At 35.0% G+C, this 18,279-nt stretch overlaps 1 protein-coding gene across 4 annotated transcripts in view; it reads left to right on the top strand.

Annotated features, from left to right (window-relative positions):
* Positions 1–18,279, top strand: part of LOC127732859 (protein nervous wreck-like) — a 73,480-nt gene that overhangs the window by 24,434 nt on the left and 30,767 nt on the right. For all 4 annotated transcript variants that reach the window (XR_007996458.1, XM_052242044.1, XM_052242046.1 and 1 more), the window contains exons 5-7: positions 13,534–13,678; positions 16,116–16,252; positions 17,106–17,169. Coding sequence is in view for 3 of the 4 variants with exons in the window: in XM_052242044.1 (XP_052098004.1) it covers positions 13,534–13,678; positions 16,116–16,252; positions 17,106–17,169 (346 nt within the window). In the remaining variant the exon portion in view is untranslated. The remainder of the gene's footprint in view (positions 1–13,533; positions 13,679–16,115; positions 16,253–17,105; positions 17,170–18,279) is intronic.

Here is an 18,279-nt window from a genome sequence, read left to right on the forward strand (position 1 = left end):
ATACCGTTTCCACGCCAAAATTTTACTAGTGGCCTCAAACATTTAGTAAAAATGTACGGACCGGTAGTAATTCCGAAAGCTAAAACAGTATAGCAATAAAATTGACCTTCCCACTGAAAACCTAAGAAAGTCTGTTGCTGTGAGCATATGTCTAAGTGAAAATAACCAGATTTTAAATCAAACTTAAACAGATATATATCTTTGTCAAAATATTGTATAGCTAACTTCCAATCCTCAAATTTTATTTTTTCGCGCTTTATGTGTTTATTCAATTGACTCATATCTAAAATAAGTCGTTTCTTACCGGACTTTTGAGTAGCAACACTCAATGGATTTACCACATATGGTTGAAAAGGCACTTTAATTACGCAACCTATTTGAACTAAATCTTCAATTGACTTTGTGACAAATTCAGTATTCTGCCGTGCTGATCTATTATTTCTGTGGTACATTTTAAAAGGTGTATCTATAAATGGAATAACATAACCATTTTTTATTGTATCAAGCACAAAAGGACAAGCACCTATATTTTCCCAATACTTTACATGACAAGCTAATCTACCTTTCACCCCTTTAAATTTATCATATGACTGACAATTTTCAAAATATTGAACTTGATCTAAAAAAGATTCTATATAATCGTTATCAACAAAACATGTAGAAAATTGGTCATGAATAGTGTCTAAATACTTATCATTCACAATGACTGGAGAGTGACGTTCAGGCCCTACTTTACTACTTCTGGTAGGTTGTGGAGTTGCTGTTGGATGACCTGAGACTGGCGAGAAGAGGACAGTTTTTTCTCCAGTGGCCTTGTTGCTTGCAGTAGTGGCACGTGTCGATTGAGCAAGGCTCACGCCTTGCGAAGCTCCCACGAAAGGGCTGTTGCTGATTACGTTGATAATGCTGAGCGTAAGCAGGGTTACCATAAGATTCCGCAGGTTGTTGACGAGGCGGATTTTTTGGGTAAGGTTGCTGGCGAGATTTTGACTTCTCCTTGGAGGTACGGATAGCTCTGGTCTCAGCTTGTCGTATCTTTCTCTCATCTTCAGAATCTGAAGCCACGGCATTGGATTCGTATTCCCTAACGGTTCCCCAACCAGCAGGGGAAGCATCAGCTATGCGTATTTTCTTATTACGGCTTTTGATCTTATCAGTTATGTCAAGAACTAATCTATAGGCTTGAGTATTGGAGTTAGGGATGAATTTTGAAAGTTTATTAACAGTGTCTAATAATTCCTCGTTAAAGGTGTACTGAATTCTGTTTCCTTCCCCCTTAAATTTTAGAGTGACGTCCTCCTTAATTTTTCTCTTAAGGCAATCTTGTTCTTGTATGAGTTCAGATTTCAACTCACCTAACTTGCTGTCTAAAATTGTCTTAAAAAGCTCTACAGTATCTACCAAATCAGACGACTTATCAGCTGCTTTATGAATATTAGGTGGCGGTAAACTATTATCTCCTTCGAGTAGTATGTCTTCATTCAATTCCAGACGTGGAGAAGATTCGGACATTTTACCAAGTGGCGATTTAAGAAATAACGAACCTTTCTGTCGGATAGGCGAACCTCGAATGACAATTCTAGATATCTTATTATAATTTTAGCGCTAAAATTCTAGCATGAAGTTATCATGATTGATATAACTTAAACCGGTAATAACTTACTGATGGTCCAATCAAATTAAACATAAACATGTTTTGATTTAAACACACGTGTTAAAAGTAAACAAATACACGTGTTCCCGAGTAACCTTTATAAATACATGATCAGTTAGATGAATATTTCTCTGGTAACATTGCTGTCATAGCTACCAATGTTACCTTTTGATTTACCATTGTCCAATTATCAAAAGCTTCTACTGAAACTTACTAAATCACGAACAGTTTTGAGACTTTATGTAAAAAAATGAAAACAAAGCAATCATGGCTATCCGTAACTTTTTTTTGTATAGAAAATATGATAAAAATCTTACAGGAATATTTGTTGATATTATATAATTATGAATAAATACCTGTACCAGATGGAGGATAATGGTTCCTTTTGTGGTTTGTTATAATAATACTGTCTCATCATGCTTATGTAATACACCACATTGACATTACATTTTAGAAGGGGTCTGCATGTGGCTTGTGATAGGACTTTTTTCTGTTTCAACAACATTTTTACTGGCCTGGACCATAGGGCATAGGGCAAATGTCACTGTAGTTAATAGTTTTGACAGGGCCCCGTGATCTGTTGCAAGGCAAATTTCTACCTCATAGATTTCATGTCCTTCATTAAAAACCCACGTAAAAGCAGCTAATTTACCTATCAATTTTAGGTTAACTTGTACTTTAATTGTTCTGAATATGTATGAAATATTTGTCCCTGGACATCAAGTAAACAATCAACCAATTATTTTATTCATAAGTATATATTAATGTTATGAGAAGATCAAATAACATCTGATTCTAATGCAAAAGACAGAATGACTTAAAAAATCCATAATTTTGATTAATGTTTTACAGCATACATCATTTTCATGTTATATAGATATTGCACATGGAAGCATGTTAGTATGGCGTGCTTTGTACAGAAAATTGTAAATTTACATCCTTTTAATGCTACACCAAAGAATAAGTCAATACATTGAGCATCTTTCATACATTTAACAGAATTACGCAGGAAGAATTGATGAAAATTGGATTAAAACATCGTACTGTTTGGAATTGACGTTGAATTTTCATTCCTTGTGTCAATAGTGTTGTTTTGAATTCAATGGTATTGAAATGAAATTAACAGAGACTGTCAGATACAGTTAGCACATATACTGGTATGATGACAGATCTATTAAATGTGCTCACACCTTCGTTAGAAATTGGTCTCATCTCCTCACATATATATGCTCCCTGCTATATAAATTTTGACTTGGATGGAGAGTTGTCTCATTGGCACTCATACCACATCTTCTTATATCTATGTTAGGATTGAATTATTATATAAAATTTTCTGATATAAAGATTGACAGAAATTCAGAGGTTAAAAAGCTTCAGGAAAGATTTTAGTCACAAAATGTATTGAATATATTTTGTGTTTATCTATACTTGCCAACAAAAAAAAAAACTATGCTTGAGCGAAGCTTTTGTTCTTTACTAATTACATTGAATTAAGCTGTGACTAGTAAATATTGGTTCAGGTTTACCGATAGTGAACATTTTCAAAAAACTGATTAGACATTCATGTATAGAAGTAGTTTTTGGAAGTGAACTTTCAGGGTAGTGTAGATTTAATAAACCATTTTGGCAAAACTGCTTATTTAGCTGAAATGTTAAGATCAGGTTAATCTCAGCTGTGAGTGCTATAATAACTGGCCACTTCAATGTCATCACAATAAAACAAATTTCCATTGAATTGTTTAAAATTTTGTCATATTGGTGCATTTCATACCATATATGGGTTTGATCATTGTTGAAGGCCACATAATATTGCTTTTACTCACATTGTTTGGTCTTTAGTGGTTTAACTAAATCTTATCGCGGCTCATGCCACATCTTCCAAATGATATTTAGATTTAAAGAAATAAGACCAATTCAGAAATAAGTTCAAATTTCTTAGCTTCGACTCAATGATTTAATTTCAGTTCATCTTTATTATTTACAACTTAATCAATTGTAATATCATAGTCTAGCTTTCATAGATAAATAAATGGTTATCCGACATGTAAGAGATAATTGTTACAACACTAAAGTAAATAGATTGATAATTTAGTCTGGGAAAACATAATTTATTTATGAGTTGTAATTAGCTCTGAACTAGCTTTAAGTAACTTCCAGTACTCTTAGATTGCTACTTTGTGTCACATGTCTTTTGCTTGGTTGTTTTGATGTATATGAGTCTTTGAGAATAAGGACATGTAGTATGATTGCCAATGAGAAAACTATCCACAAGGATGAGGGAAGGTTGAGTGCTCACAAACATGTAAAGCCACACCACAAAATGTCGCTGTCCCCAATCAGGAGCAGGGAATACACTTTAAAATTTCACTCCAGGGGCCCAGCTGACAAAATGTGAAAATTTTATATTGACCGTATGGGAATATTCTGTAAAAAGTTAGGGGCCAGGCCAAATTTTCAGTACTAGGCCCCTGTAAATCTTATTCCCTGCAGGAGTCTGTTATTCTGTAGATGATGTTGGTTGTTGTCTGCCTAATGTTATTGTTGAAGCATAAATCAGGTGTCTTGTATTTTGTTTCACATTTTGTCATTCTTTCAAGTCTTTTATAGTTTACTATGTTTATGGTATGTGCCTTTCTTATAATCGTGTTAAATGTTTATGCTGAAGAAATTTTCCATGTCTGAAATCACTTTCAATTGGTGGAGTTCTTGATGAGAGGGGGATTTGGTTTTAGAAAACATGATATTGATATTTGTTTATGATACTAAATACGTACTGAAATATAAAAATATATTTGTCTAATTATTTTTTATGTAATTTGAATAGTTTCAAGCAAATATATTGTGTATTGTACAGTTAATTCTCAAGACAAAAAGTGAAAGTTACAGGTCTGTAAAACTGTTTTAATAATGATGCCGGCTACTCCAAAAAGCAAATTTTAGCAGTTACATGTAGGATTGGTTTCTTAATATCATTTAAAAAAGATATATGGTGCAGAACATAAATTTTTAGCACCTCAGTTGTTTATTTTGCACCATACTGGAGCCATTATTTTAACATTACCAAACACACCTCATTTAAAGAGAAAATGCAAAAATCCCCAAGGAACACTTTAGTTAACTCATTCGCCCCCAAGAGATTTCTGGAAAATCAGGCATTTTCGAAAATTTGCAATCATATGCAAATTATATGCAAATTAGCAGACTCTTGATGCTGTAACTGATGCTCATCTGTTAAACTATGTATTGAGATTTGGGGGCGGATGGCATGGGTGGGGGGTGGGGTGGGAGGTGGAATATTTTCTCGTGGGTTTGAACCCACCCCCACTGAAAAATGTAAATTTTCCGTCTATTTTCCGATTTTTAAACGACCTTGAGAGGTGAACATTGACCAGACTGTTTTTCTTTGTCATTCAAGTATTACCCTATAGTTACAGCAGTCCATTCATGCTAACTGGGAGTATATTGGACTTAAGTGTCTTGCTGGGGAATTATTATTGTCAAGTCAGGTGTGCCTAAATGTCCGTTTTTACGGATTTTTGACAAAACGGTGACCTAGATTTTACAGACTAGATTCCTATTGGCCATATTATACCTCGTTGTGTTCCTTTACCACCTATGCATGCATTTATGATAATAGTTTATACCTACAGTCACTACCAGTTACGTAGTGGCCATCAAAAGATGCCCACCCCCACCTGATTTTGGCTACTTTTCACGTTTTTCCGATTTTGAACTCTTAAACGGCTTTCAAAGTGCCATATTTTCATGAACAGACATCTGAGAAGAGTTTATGGACCATGAACTGCTTGGTTGGAGTCCCTGCTATCATGACAGTTCAGCTGGGGCAGTTCAAAAAAGGTATGGAGGGTCATAAGGGCCATCAAAGAATGGTTGTCGCCATCACGCCTACAGGCGGGATTGGGGGCTAAAGGGTTAAACGATTTGATCAAAATTTTTAAATTTGACTTCTGTTGGGTTTGAGGGTCGTTTTGGGGTGTAAAACTGACCAAAACACTCTTTAGAGGTTGAAAATCGGGAAAAAAATATTTTTAGTTTAACTCATTCGCCCCCAAGAGATTTCTGGAAAATCAGGCATTTTCGAAAATTTGCAATCATATGCAAATTATATGCAAATTAGCAGACTCTTGATGCTGTAACTGATGCTCATCTGTTAAACTATGTATTGAGATTTGGGGGCGGATGGCATGGGTGGGGGGTGGGGTGGGAGGTGGAATATTTTCTCGTGGGTTTGAACCCACCCCCACTGAAAAATGTAAATTTTCCGTCTATTTTCCGATTTTTAAACGACCTTGAGAGGTGAACATTGACCAGACTGTTTTTCTTTGTCATTCAAGTATTACCCTATAGTTACAGCAGTCCATTCATGCTAACTGGGAGTATATTGGACTTAAGTGTCTTGCTGGGGAATTATTATTGTCAAGTCAGGTGTGCCTAAATGTCCGTTTTTACGGATTTTTGACAAAACGGTGACCTAGATTTTACAGACTAGATTCCTATTGGCCATATTATACCTCGTTGTGTTCCTTTACCACCTATGCATGCATTTATGATAATAGTTTATACCTACAGTCACTACCAGTTACGTAGTGGCCATCAAAAGATGCCCACCCCCACCTGATTTTGGCTACTTTTCACGTTTTTCCGATTTTGAACTCTTAAACGGCTTTCAAAGTGCCATATTTTCATGAACAGACATCTGAGAAGAGTTTATGGACCATGAACTGCTTGGTTGGAGTCCCTGCTATCATGACAGTTCAGCTGGGGCAGTTCAAAAAAGGTATGGAGGGTCATAAGGGCCATCAAAGAATGGTTGTCGCCATCACGCCTACAGGCGGGATTGGGGGCTAAAGGGTTAAACGATTTGATCAAAATTTTTAAATTTGACTTCTGTTGGGTTTGAGGGTCGTTTTGGGGTGTAAAACTGACCAAAACACTCTTTAGAGGTTGAAAATCGGGAAAAAAATATTTTTAGTTTAACTCATTCGCCCCCAAGAGATTTCTGGAAAATCAGGCATTTTCGAAAATTTGCAATCATATGCAAATTATATGCAAATTAGCAGACTCTTGATGCTGTAACTGATGCTCATCTGTTAAACTATGTATTGAGATTTGGGGGCGGATGGCATGGGTGGGGGGTGGGGTGGGAGGTGGAATATTTTCTCGTGGGTTTGAACCCACCCCCACTGAAAAATGTAAATTTTCCGTCTATTTTCCGATTTTTAAACGACCTTGAGAGGTGAACATTGACCAGACTGTTTTTCTTTGTCATTCAAGTATTACCCTATAGTTACAGCAGTCCATTCATGCTAACTGGGAGTATATTGGACTTAAGTGTCTTGCTGGGGAATTATTATTGTCAAGTCAGGTGTGCCTAAATGTCCGTTTTTTCGGATTTTTGACAAAACGGTGACCTAGATTTTACAGACTAGATTCCTATTGGCCATATTATACCTCGTTGTGTTCCTTTACCACCTATGCATGCATTTATGATAATAGTTTATACCTACAGTCACTACCAGTTACGTAGTGGCCATCAAAAGATGCCCACCCCCACCTGATTTTGGCTACTTTTCACGTTTTTCCGATTTTGAACTCTTAAACGGCTTTCAAAGTGCCATATTTTCATGAACAGACATCTGAGAAGAGTTTATGGACCATGAACTGCTTGGTTGGAGTCCCTGCTATCATGACAGTTCAGCTGGGGCAGTTCAAAAAAGGTATGGAGGGTCATAAGGGCCATCAAAGAATGGTTGTCGCCATCACGCCTACAGGCGGGATTGGGGGCTAAAGGGTTAAACGATTTGATCAAAATTTTTAAATTTGACTTCTGTTGGGTTTGAGGGTCGTTTTGGGGTGTAAAACTGACCAAAACACTCTTTAGAGGTTGAAAATCGGGAAAAAAATATTTTTAGTTTAACTCATTCGCCCCCAAGAGATTTCTGGAAAATCAGGCATTTTCGAAAATTTGCAATCATATGCAAATTATATGCAAATTAGCAGACTCTTGATGCTGTAACTGATGCTCATCTGTTAAACTATGTATTGAGATTTGGGGGCGGATGGCATGGGTGGGGGGTGGGGTGGGAGGTGGAATATTTTCTCGTGGGTTTGAACCCACCCCCACTGAAAAATGTAAATTTTCCGTCTATTTTCCGATTTTTAAACGACCTTGAGAGGTGAACATTGACCAGACTGTTTTTCTTTGTCATTCAAGTATTACCCTATAGTTACAGCAGTCCATTCATGCTAACTGGGAGTATATTGGACTTAAGTGTCTTGCTGGGGAATTATTATTGTCAAGTCAGGTGTGCCTAAATGTCCGTTTTTACGGATTTTTGACAAAACGGTGACCTAGATTTTACAGACTAGATTCCTATTGGCCATATTATACCTCGTTGTGTTCCTTTACCACCTATGCATGCATTTATGATAATAGTTTATACCTACAGTCACTACCAGTTACGTAGTGGCCATCAAAAGATGCCCACCCCCACCTGATTTTGGCTACTTTTCACGTTTTTCCGATTTTGAACTCTTAAACGGCTTTCAAAGTGCCATATTTTCATGAACAGACATCTGAGAAGAGTTTATGGACCATGAACTGCTTGGTTGGAGTCCCTGCTATCATGACAGTTCAGCTGGGGCAGTTCAAAAAAGGTATGGAGGGTCATAAGGGCCATCAAAGAATGGTTGTCGCCATCACGCCTACAGGCGGGATTGGGGGCTAAAGGGTTAAACGATTTGATCAAAATTTTTAAATTTGACTTCTGTTGGGTTTGAGGGTCGTTTTGGGGTGTAAAACTGACCAAAACACTCTTTAGAGGTTGAAAATCGGGAAAAAAATATTTTTAGTTTAACTCATTCGCCCCCAAGAGATTTCTGGAAAATCAGGCATTTTCGAAAATTTGCAATCATATGCAAATTATATGCAAATTAGCAGACTCTTGATGCTGTAACTGATGCTCATCTGTTAAACTATGTATTGAGATTTGGGGGCGGATGGCATGGGTGGGGGGTGGGGTGGGAGGTGGAATATTTTCTCGTGGGTTTGAACCCACCCCCACTGAAAAATGTAAATTTTCCGTCTATTTTCCGATTTTTAAACGACCTTGAGAGGTGAACATTGACCAGACTGTTTTTCTTTGTCATTCAAGTATTACCCTATAGTTACAGCAGTCCATTCATGCTAACTGGGAGTATATTGGACTTAAGTGTCTTGCTGGGGAATTATTATTGTCAAGTCAGGTGTGCCTAAATGTCCGTTTTTACGGATTTTTGACAAAACGGTGACCTAGATTTTACAGACTAGATTCCTATTGGCCATATTATACCTCGTTGTGTTCCTTTACCACCTATGCATGCATTTATGATAATAGTTTATACCTACAGTCACTACCAGTTACGTAGTGGCCATCAAAAGATGCCCACCCCCACCTGATTTTGGCTACTTTTCACGTTTTTCCGATTTTGAACTCTTAAACGGCTTTCAAAGTGCCATATTTTCATGAACAGACATCTGAGAAGAGTTTATGGACCATGAACTGCTTGGTTGGAGTCCCTGCTATCATGACAGTTCAGCTGGGGCAGTTCAAAAAAGGTATGGAGGGTCATAAGGGCCATCAAAGAATGGTTGTCGCCATCACGCCTACAGGCGGGATTGGGGGCTAAAGGGTTAAACGATTTGATCAAAATTTTTAAATTTGACTTCTGTTGGGTTTGAGGGTCGTTTTGGGGTGTAAAACTGACCAAAACACTCTTTAGAGGTTGAAAATCGGGAAAAAAATATTTTTAGTTTAACTCATTCGCCCCCAAGAGATTTCTGGAAAATCAGGCATTTTCGAAAATTTGCAATCATATGCAAATTATATGCAAATTAGCAGACTCTTGATGCTGTAACTGATGCTCATCTGTTAAACTATGTATTGAGATTTGGGGGCGGATGGCATGGGTGGGGGGTGGGGTGGGAGGTGGAATATTTTCTCGTGGGTTTGAACCCACCCCCACTGAAAAATGTAAATTTTCCGTCTATTTTCCGATTTTTAAACGACCTTGAGAGGTGAACATTGACCAGACTGTTTTTCTTTGTCATTCAAGTATTACCCTATAGTTACAGCAGTCCATTCATGCTAACTGGGAGTATATTGGACTTAAGTGTCTTGCTGGGGAATTATTATTGTCAAGTCAGGTGTGCCTAAATGTCCGTTTTTTCGGATTTTTGACAAAACGGTGACCTAGATTTTACAGACTAGATTCCTATTGGCCATATTATACCTCGTTGTGTTCCTTTACCACCTATGCATGCATTTATGATAATAGTTTATACCTACAGTCACTACCAGTTACGTAGTGGCCATCAAAAGATGCCCACCCCCACCTGATTTTGGCTACTTTTCACGTTTTTCCGATTTTGAACTCTTAAACGGCTTTCAAAGTGCCATATTTTCATGAACAGACATCTGAGAAGAGTTTATGGACCATGAACTGCTTGGTTGGAGTCCCTGCTATCATGACAGTTCAGCTGGGGCAGTTCAAAAAAGGTATGGAGGGTCATAAGGGCCATCAAAGAATGGTTGTCGCCATCACGCCTACAGGCGGGATTGGGGGCTAAAGGGTTAAACGATTTGATCAAAATTTTTAAATTTGACTTCTGTTGGGTTTGAGGGTCGTTTTGGGGTGTAAAACTGACCAAAACACTCTTTAGAGGTTGAAAATCGGGAAAAAAATATTTTTAGTTTAACTCATTCGCCCCCAAGAGATTTCTGGAAAATCAGGCATTTTCGAAAATTTGCAATCATATGCAAATTATATGCAAATTAGCAGACTCTTGATGCTGTAACTGATGCTCATCTGTTAAACTATGTATTGAGATTTGGGGGCGGATGGCATGGGTGGGGGGTGGGGTGGGAGGTGGAATATTTTCTCGTGGGTTTGAACCCACCCCCACTGAAAAATGTAAATTTTCCGTCTATTTTCCGATTTTTAAACGACCTTGAGAGGTGAACATTGACCAGACTGTTTTTCTTTGTCATTCAAGTATTACCCTATAGTTACAGCAGTCCATTCATGCTAACTGGGAGTATATTGGACTTAAGTGTCTTGCTGGGGAATTATTATTGTCAAGTCAGGTGTGCCTAAATGTCCGTTTTTACGGATTTTTGACAAAACGGTGACCTAGATTTTACAGACTAGATTCCTATTGGCCATATTATACCTCGTTGTGTTCCTTTACCACCTATGCATGCATTTATGATAATAGTTTATACCTACAGTCACTACCAGTTACGTAGTGGCCATCAAAAGATGCCCACCCCCACCTGATTTTGGCTACTTTTCACGTTTTTCCGATTTTGAACTCTTAAACGGCTTTCAAAGTGCCATATTTTCATGAACAGACATCTGAGAAGAGTTTATGGACCATGAACTGCTTGGTTGGAGTCCCTGCTATCATGACAGTTCAGCTGGGGCAGTTCAAAAAAGGTATGGAGGGTCATAAGGGCCATCAAAGAATGGTTGTCGCCATCACGCCTACAGGCGGGATTGGGGGCTAAAGGGTTAAATACTGCAAAGCATTGTGTGCTATCTAACACTTCTCTGTGCTAAATAGTTATGTTTCATATCAGTTAAAATACTCAATTTAAGCCTAATGAATGTGATAAAATATTTTTGTGTGCATTAGCTTTATTAGGTTTTCAAAACGAAGTTTTACAAATCATGAAATATGCAATGAAATTTTCCAATTTTGAAAGTTCTATCCTACTCCCCTTTTTTGCATACGATAATCATTGATTTTCCATTTATAGACTTTTATACCATATATATCTTGTTAGTAAGATAATTTTGACTATTATGACATATGGTACATTATAAGAACACCGATGTCCTTGATATAAGTTGTTACCTGTAATGTTAACCAGGTGTATACAGGTGTTACACTTTAGGCTGACATAAGCTTATGTCATAATAACATGCAATAGATCTGTAATTAGTTGTCAGGGAGGTGTGAAAATGATAAAATATAAATGGTCTTTTACTAATAATTCTGACATGTAACATGCAGTCTAATTTGTTCCTTGATTTGGCCTTTTGATCTTTAAGTAGAGTAACATATATAATATACATGTTATACAGGTTTTTTTTCTGGTGCACTCCGTGTCCCCGACTTCATGTGTGTGTTTTTGAGTAACATCTTCTTTGTCTTGGTAATTCAGTTTATGAAATTATATAGACTTTCTGGGATGTACTGAGGTTTTTACATGAACAAATTATAGTAAAGAAAAGATTAGAGAGACAGCAATTTGAAAATAGAGATATAAAACCAAAAATGACTTTTTTTCCAGTGGTATTTACATGAACAAAGAAGTTAAGAAAAGAGCAATGAGACACCAATTTGACAACAAAGATAAACCAGAAATAGATATCTGTGTTTAAAATTTAAAAAAATCAAGTGGTATTATTAAGGCAGGATATATATTGATAATCATACAAACCCATGTAGCATCTTTTTAATTTTCAATTTTCAATTTTCAATTTATTTATTTTATTTCCTATTTGAAGGTCTTCAACTGGAAGGTAAGAAAATGAATCTGAAATGAAAATGTTGATTTGATTTTTTATTCACATGTTAACATTTTTTTATAATTTACTAATATTGTTTTTTTTTGTAGAAAGTTATTTTATTACTTTCTTTTAATTTTTGGTGTCATTAATATTTTCACTTTATTTTAACAGAATTTATTCTTGTGTTAAATTTGACATGTTTAATATCCTATTTACTAAATGTGTACACATTAAGTTCAAAGTCATTTGATAAAAAAGGTAATTTTAACACAAGCACACATTTAGGTTTGTTTGTCACCCTTATTTGTTATTTTATGAGGATGTAGTTAAAAAACATGAGTGTTCTAGATGCATTTAGTCAATAATAGCTGTTTTAATAGTTTTTATTTGTTAATTTTATTTATTTAGTTTTTGTACTTGTATATTAATTGTATTGGATCGATGATTATAGCTTTATTTGAATCCATTTTAGAATACCCTGAAGGGTAGATTACATAATGTACCGGTATTTTGTTAATTACAAAATTTGTGGTCTACAGTATACAGTTATATAACAATATGAAAATATGGAGATGTGGTATGAATGCCAATGAGATAACTATCCACTAGAATTCAAATGAAGTGGATGTACTTAGCATTTATAGGAAACCATACAGCCTTCAACGATGAGAAAAACCCATACTGTACAGTCTTCTTTACAATAGTCTTTCTGTTTTTAATAAATGGAGCAACAGGATGCATAAGTTTAGGCAAAAAAATATTTTTATAGTTTGTATCTTTTGAATTACATAATTCAGGAATATTTTCAAATAACTATTATTTTCACATTCTAGGTGTTAAGAGTTTAATTTTCAGACATGCACAGTGAAGTAGGTTTCATCTGTTGCTTTAGGTTCAAATTAAATGTATGACATAGTTTATGTATTGTGTTTTAGAAAAAATAATCAGAGAATTACGTAAACAAACATCCACTAAAAGTGAAATTAATGTAACGAGAGCCAAAAATAGTAGAAAAAATAGCGAAGAGGGCAGTTTTTGTCATAAATATTAATCACAGCACACCTAATTGCTGGTACTCTGTGTTGACAGAAAAATAGTTAAATCTGGAATTTTGACTGTTCTGAGAGAAATGCAAATTGATATATTTTAGTTTGCTTTTCAACCAAAATTTGTTTCCAACTTAGGTTGTTTGAAAATTGTGACAATGTGATCTGATTCAACACTGATTCAGAATTACATAGAAAGAAGAAAGTAATTTAAAACAAAGATAGTAGGTTTAATTTTTCCATCATGTCTTTCAGAACAGCTTTGGGAGTATGGCGGACAATCCTGGAAGAGACAGAAAGACTCGCCAAGGCTCGGCTTCAGGCAGCAGAAATATACATGGAGAAAATAGCTGAGCCTTTGAAACCTATTAAATCTGCAAAAATACAGTGTTATAAAAAGGTAAAGAACAAAACTTAAGCTGTCCCACCAAGGCATACCTACACACTAGATAAACTCATCAAATTAAAGATACCACGTTTTATCTACAAAAGACTCATCAGTGAGGCTTGAATCAAAAAGTTAAAAAAGGCCAAAATCAGTCTGAAATTGAAGAGTATTGATGACCAAAACTTCTGAAAGGTTTTGCCAAATACAGCTAAGGTAATCTATTCCTGAGGTAGAAATCCTTCAAGTTAATATATCAGACAATTGAAAGTTTTGTCAACAGTTAATTGGAAAATATGACCAGATCAGTGATAATTCATGTCAACACAAACTAACTTACGATTGTCTACAGGGCTGACTAACCAAGGCTAGCTTGCCTACAGGCTGCCTCACCTAGACTTGCCTACAGTCAAAGGCAGTCCTACCAGCTCACTTTCAAAGGCTGGTCTGTTGAGAACTTGGGATTGTGTCAACAAGGCAGCAACCCAGCAATACAAAAAAAGACTATCAGCCAAGAAATGATACATTAAAATTATAAGAAGAAAAGAAAAAATAATTTGAAGATAGGGTTAATAAATTTTATGTGGATCTGTATGGATAATAATAAAAACTAGGATACCATGATTTTCATCTTAAGATTCCAGCTCCCTCAAACAAACATTATGATTCAAACTCCCTTTGGCAAGTTAATAGATATAAGAAGATGTGGTATGAGTGCCAATGAGACAACTCTCCATCCAAGTCAAAATTTATAAAAGTAAACCATTATAGGTCAAAGTACGGTCTTCAACACGGAGCCTTGGCTCACACTGAACAGCAAGCTATAAAGGGCCCCAAAAATTACTAGTATAAAACCATTCAAACGGGAAAACCAACGGTCTAATCTTTATAATAAAAAACGAGAAACAAGAAACACTTATGAACCACATCAACAAACGACAACTACTAAACATCAGATTCCTGACTTAGGACAGGTGCAAACAATTGCAGCGAGTTTAAACGTTTTAATGGTACCTTCACCCTTACTTAAGATACATTTGGCTATTCTTTTAAGGTCTCTTTTGATCATAGAGCGCCTCACAAATTTGGATATTTATTCCTCCTTGTCTTTAAAATGGTTGGGATTGTGCATCCTTGATAAAAGTTAATCCAGAAAAGATCTTCCTACACAAAGATTTACTAAGTGGTATTTTTATTTTATATGATTTATTAGAGGTGGTGATAAAACATTTAAAAAATAACTACAGCTTAAAAGTGAAAAAAGTAAGGAAATAAGGAAGAGCTTATGTTAGATAAGCTTCTTATGGTATTAAACTTAGGTAAAACATTAGTTTCTTTTTATATATTTAATTAAGGAAAGGGAAGTATTAAACTGGAGTAAAATTTTTATCTGTTAAAAAGTAAATAACAAAAGAAGGAAAAATAGAGAAAAATAAATAGTTGAAATGTATTTTTGTTGATTTTATGCTTATTTATAGCTATTTATCTATTTATTGATTTTAAATGGAAAGTTTATTTTTGAAGCATATTGTATTCTGTTTTGAGAATTTTTTGTTTTTGAAAAATGACTGATAAATAATTTTAAAATATTCACCAACATAAAGCAATTATGAAATTATGTCTCCCCAACAAATGTGTTGTAGCTCAATGTTTATCAATATACATCAATTATTTTTTAATATTTGATTTTCATGGTTTTGCTGAAATCTGCATACAATCCTTTGGAATATTAGGTGTTACCCAGTACTTGATCGTCCATCCTTCCGTTCGTCCCATTTTTGTTTGAAAAGTAAGCTTGAGAGGGGGCATTCTTATCCTCAGACACATTCTTCTTATATTTCTGAAGTTTTATAGACATTTCGCCTTTTTGTTTCGAAACTCTCTAGCTAAATGTCTTTAAAACTCCTCAAGCATGCATACTTCAAAAGTTAAGAAAAAATATTTGATAGGAATGTATGAAGACATTAGCAAAACCATGACATCAAATATCAACGAAAAAACATCATTTCCACAATCCACAAATATTGGTACATGTATCCACAAAAATAAATGAATCTATGGTACTTTGTATTTCAAATACTATTATACCTATAACATTATATATTTGTTTAATTTGATTAAGGTGGTACTTAACACTACAGGGAGATAACTCTGTAAAAATCAGCTGAACGTTCTAATCACATTCTATTGTTAAGGAAATATTAAGCTTCTCAATGATCAAAATTAGTGTTTGTCAAACTCCTATATATCCAATGAAATTTTTCCAATAAAGTGTGTGGTTCAAGTTTTTTGAAATTTTTCTATTTTTGTCAAAGGGTCAAAGAAAATATTTTGTCAAAATTAAATTTTATAAAAATTAAACGAGCCAAATTAATTTTAGTCAAGGTGTTTGGTACCACCTTAAATTGTAATTATTATACCGGTAATCTTTCTCATGCCTGTATGTTTGTAGATGGTACCACAATTGACCACTTATCAACAAGAAGTAAGTCAGACTGTAAATGAGATGGTCAAATCACAGAAAACCTATAATATAGACCAAACCCTGACTCACGATGCAAGACAGAAAGCTGCTGAGGCTAACGACAGGTAAGACAGACATTGTCTAATAAAATTGAGAATGGAAATGGGGAATGTGTCAAAGAGACAACAATCCGACCAAAGAGCAGAAAACAGCCTAAGGCCACCAATGGGTCTTCAACACAGTGAGAAAATCCCGCACCCAGAGGCGGGCTTCAGCTGGCCCCTAAACAAAAATGTGTACTAGTTCAGTAAAACCAAACTCATAGTGCTGCTTATGAGTGTTAAGCTTACATTGATCAAACACTGGCTCATGGTGCAAGACAAAAATGTGCTTAGGCTAACGACTGGATAGTCAAACATTTACCAAACCCAAACTCATGATGCAAGACAAATAGCTGCTGAGGCTAACGACTTGTTAGTCAAACATTTACTGAAACCCAAACTCATGATGCAAGACACATAGCTGCTGAAGCTAACATCATAGAACATTCTGAGAGTACAAAATCACACAATTTTGGAAATAACTAAGTTATTTGCAGCCATTTTAAGTTATTATTATTTTTCAAAGTTATTATTTTTTATTTATATTTATCACTTAGAGGATTAGATTTTTTGTTGAAATTCTCACCAGTACTGGGTTTACATGGTTAAAGTAAGGTCAAAGTTATGATGTGCAGAAAAGAAAGACTTTTTATATTGCCATGCATGGCATTGTCAGTTTGTTTTTCAACTATGAGTTTAATTTGAATATCCTTTTTTTTTTTTTCGTATGACTTTTGAGAGTTTAATACATGCTTTTGTATGCTTCCAAGATTTTAGATTAGAGAGTATAAAATGATTTCTTTAATTGATATTACTTAAATTATAAAAACAAGAATAGAAAAAAAGTGTTTTTACAGTATTATAATTTTATTTTCAGACTATCAAGAAAATCTACAGGAATTTTCACTTCCCTTGCAAGTTTACAGAAAAATTGTGCCAAGGTAAAATAAACTATATAATGCCCTCAATATGTATGAAATATTTGCAACTGGACATTAAGCAACTAACAATCAACCTCATATATTATGTTTCAGAAAAAAATTATCAGTTTATATTCCTGAATGAACATTTAGCAATTATCAATTGATTAATGGGGGTCTCATTGGGGGGTTCTCATCCCGGATTCTGCTTACTGTTTTGTCAGATTCCTGTATCCCGCTTACACTATGTATGTAAGCAATTCTCATTTTTGTCGAGCCTTCGACGTTTGATGAAAATGCGAGACATAGCAATTCTACATTCTGTCGGCGTCGTTGTCGTCGGTGGCGTCCACAAATATAACTTTCTTAAACTATCCTGGATTTCTACCAAACATGGACAGAAGCAATGTTTATGATCATAAGATAGTATACAGAAGTAAATTTTGTAAAAATAAAATTCCATTTTTTCCGTATTTTACTTATAAATGGACTTAAGTTTTTCTGCCGGGAAATATTACATTCACTCTGTGGTTAAAAGTTTTTAGAATTTTAATAACTTTCTTAAACTATCCTTGATTTCTACGAAACTTGGACAGAAGCTTGTTTATGATCATAAGATAGTATCCAGAAGTAAATTTTGTAAAAAAATAAATCCATTTTTTCCTTATTTTACTTTTAAATGGACTTAGATTTTCTGCCAGGAAACAACACATTCACTCTGTGGTTAAAGTTTTTAAAATTTTAATAACTTTCTTATACTATTTTGGACAGAAGCTTTTTTATGATCAAAAGCTAGTATATAGAGGGAAATTTTGTTTTCTTCCAGTTAACATAACATTCAGTCTGCAGTTAAAGTTTTTAAACATTTATTAGATTCATAAACAATCCTGGATTTTTACTAAACTTGGACAGAAGCTTCTTACAATCAAAAGATAGTATCAGGTGGAATATTTTTATTGATTTACTTCCTCATTTTTGTTGAGCCTGCGATTAACAGAAAAAGTAGGCAAAACACTGGGTTCCGCAAAACCCTTACAAATTTTTTTGTAATTTCCTGTGTCCCGCTAGACTTCAATTTCCCGTTTTCACAGCACAATAATTTGACTATCACGTGTCACACTTACAAAAAAT

This window comes from Mytilus californianus, unplaced genomic scaffold (genome assembly GCF_021869535.1).
Source record: "Mytilus californianus isolate M0D057914Y unplaced genomic scaffold, xbMytCali1.0.p SCAF_29, whole genome shotgun sequence".
Classification (NCBI taxonomy): Eukaryota; Metazoa; Mollusca; class Bivalvia; order Mytilida; family Mytilidae; genus Mytilus; species Mytilus californianus.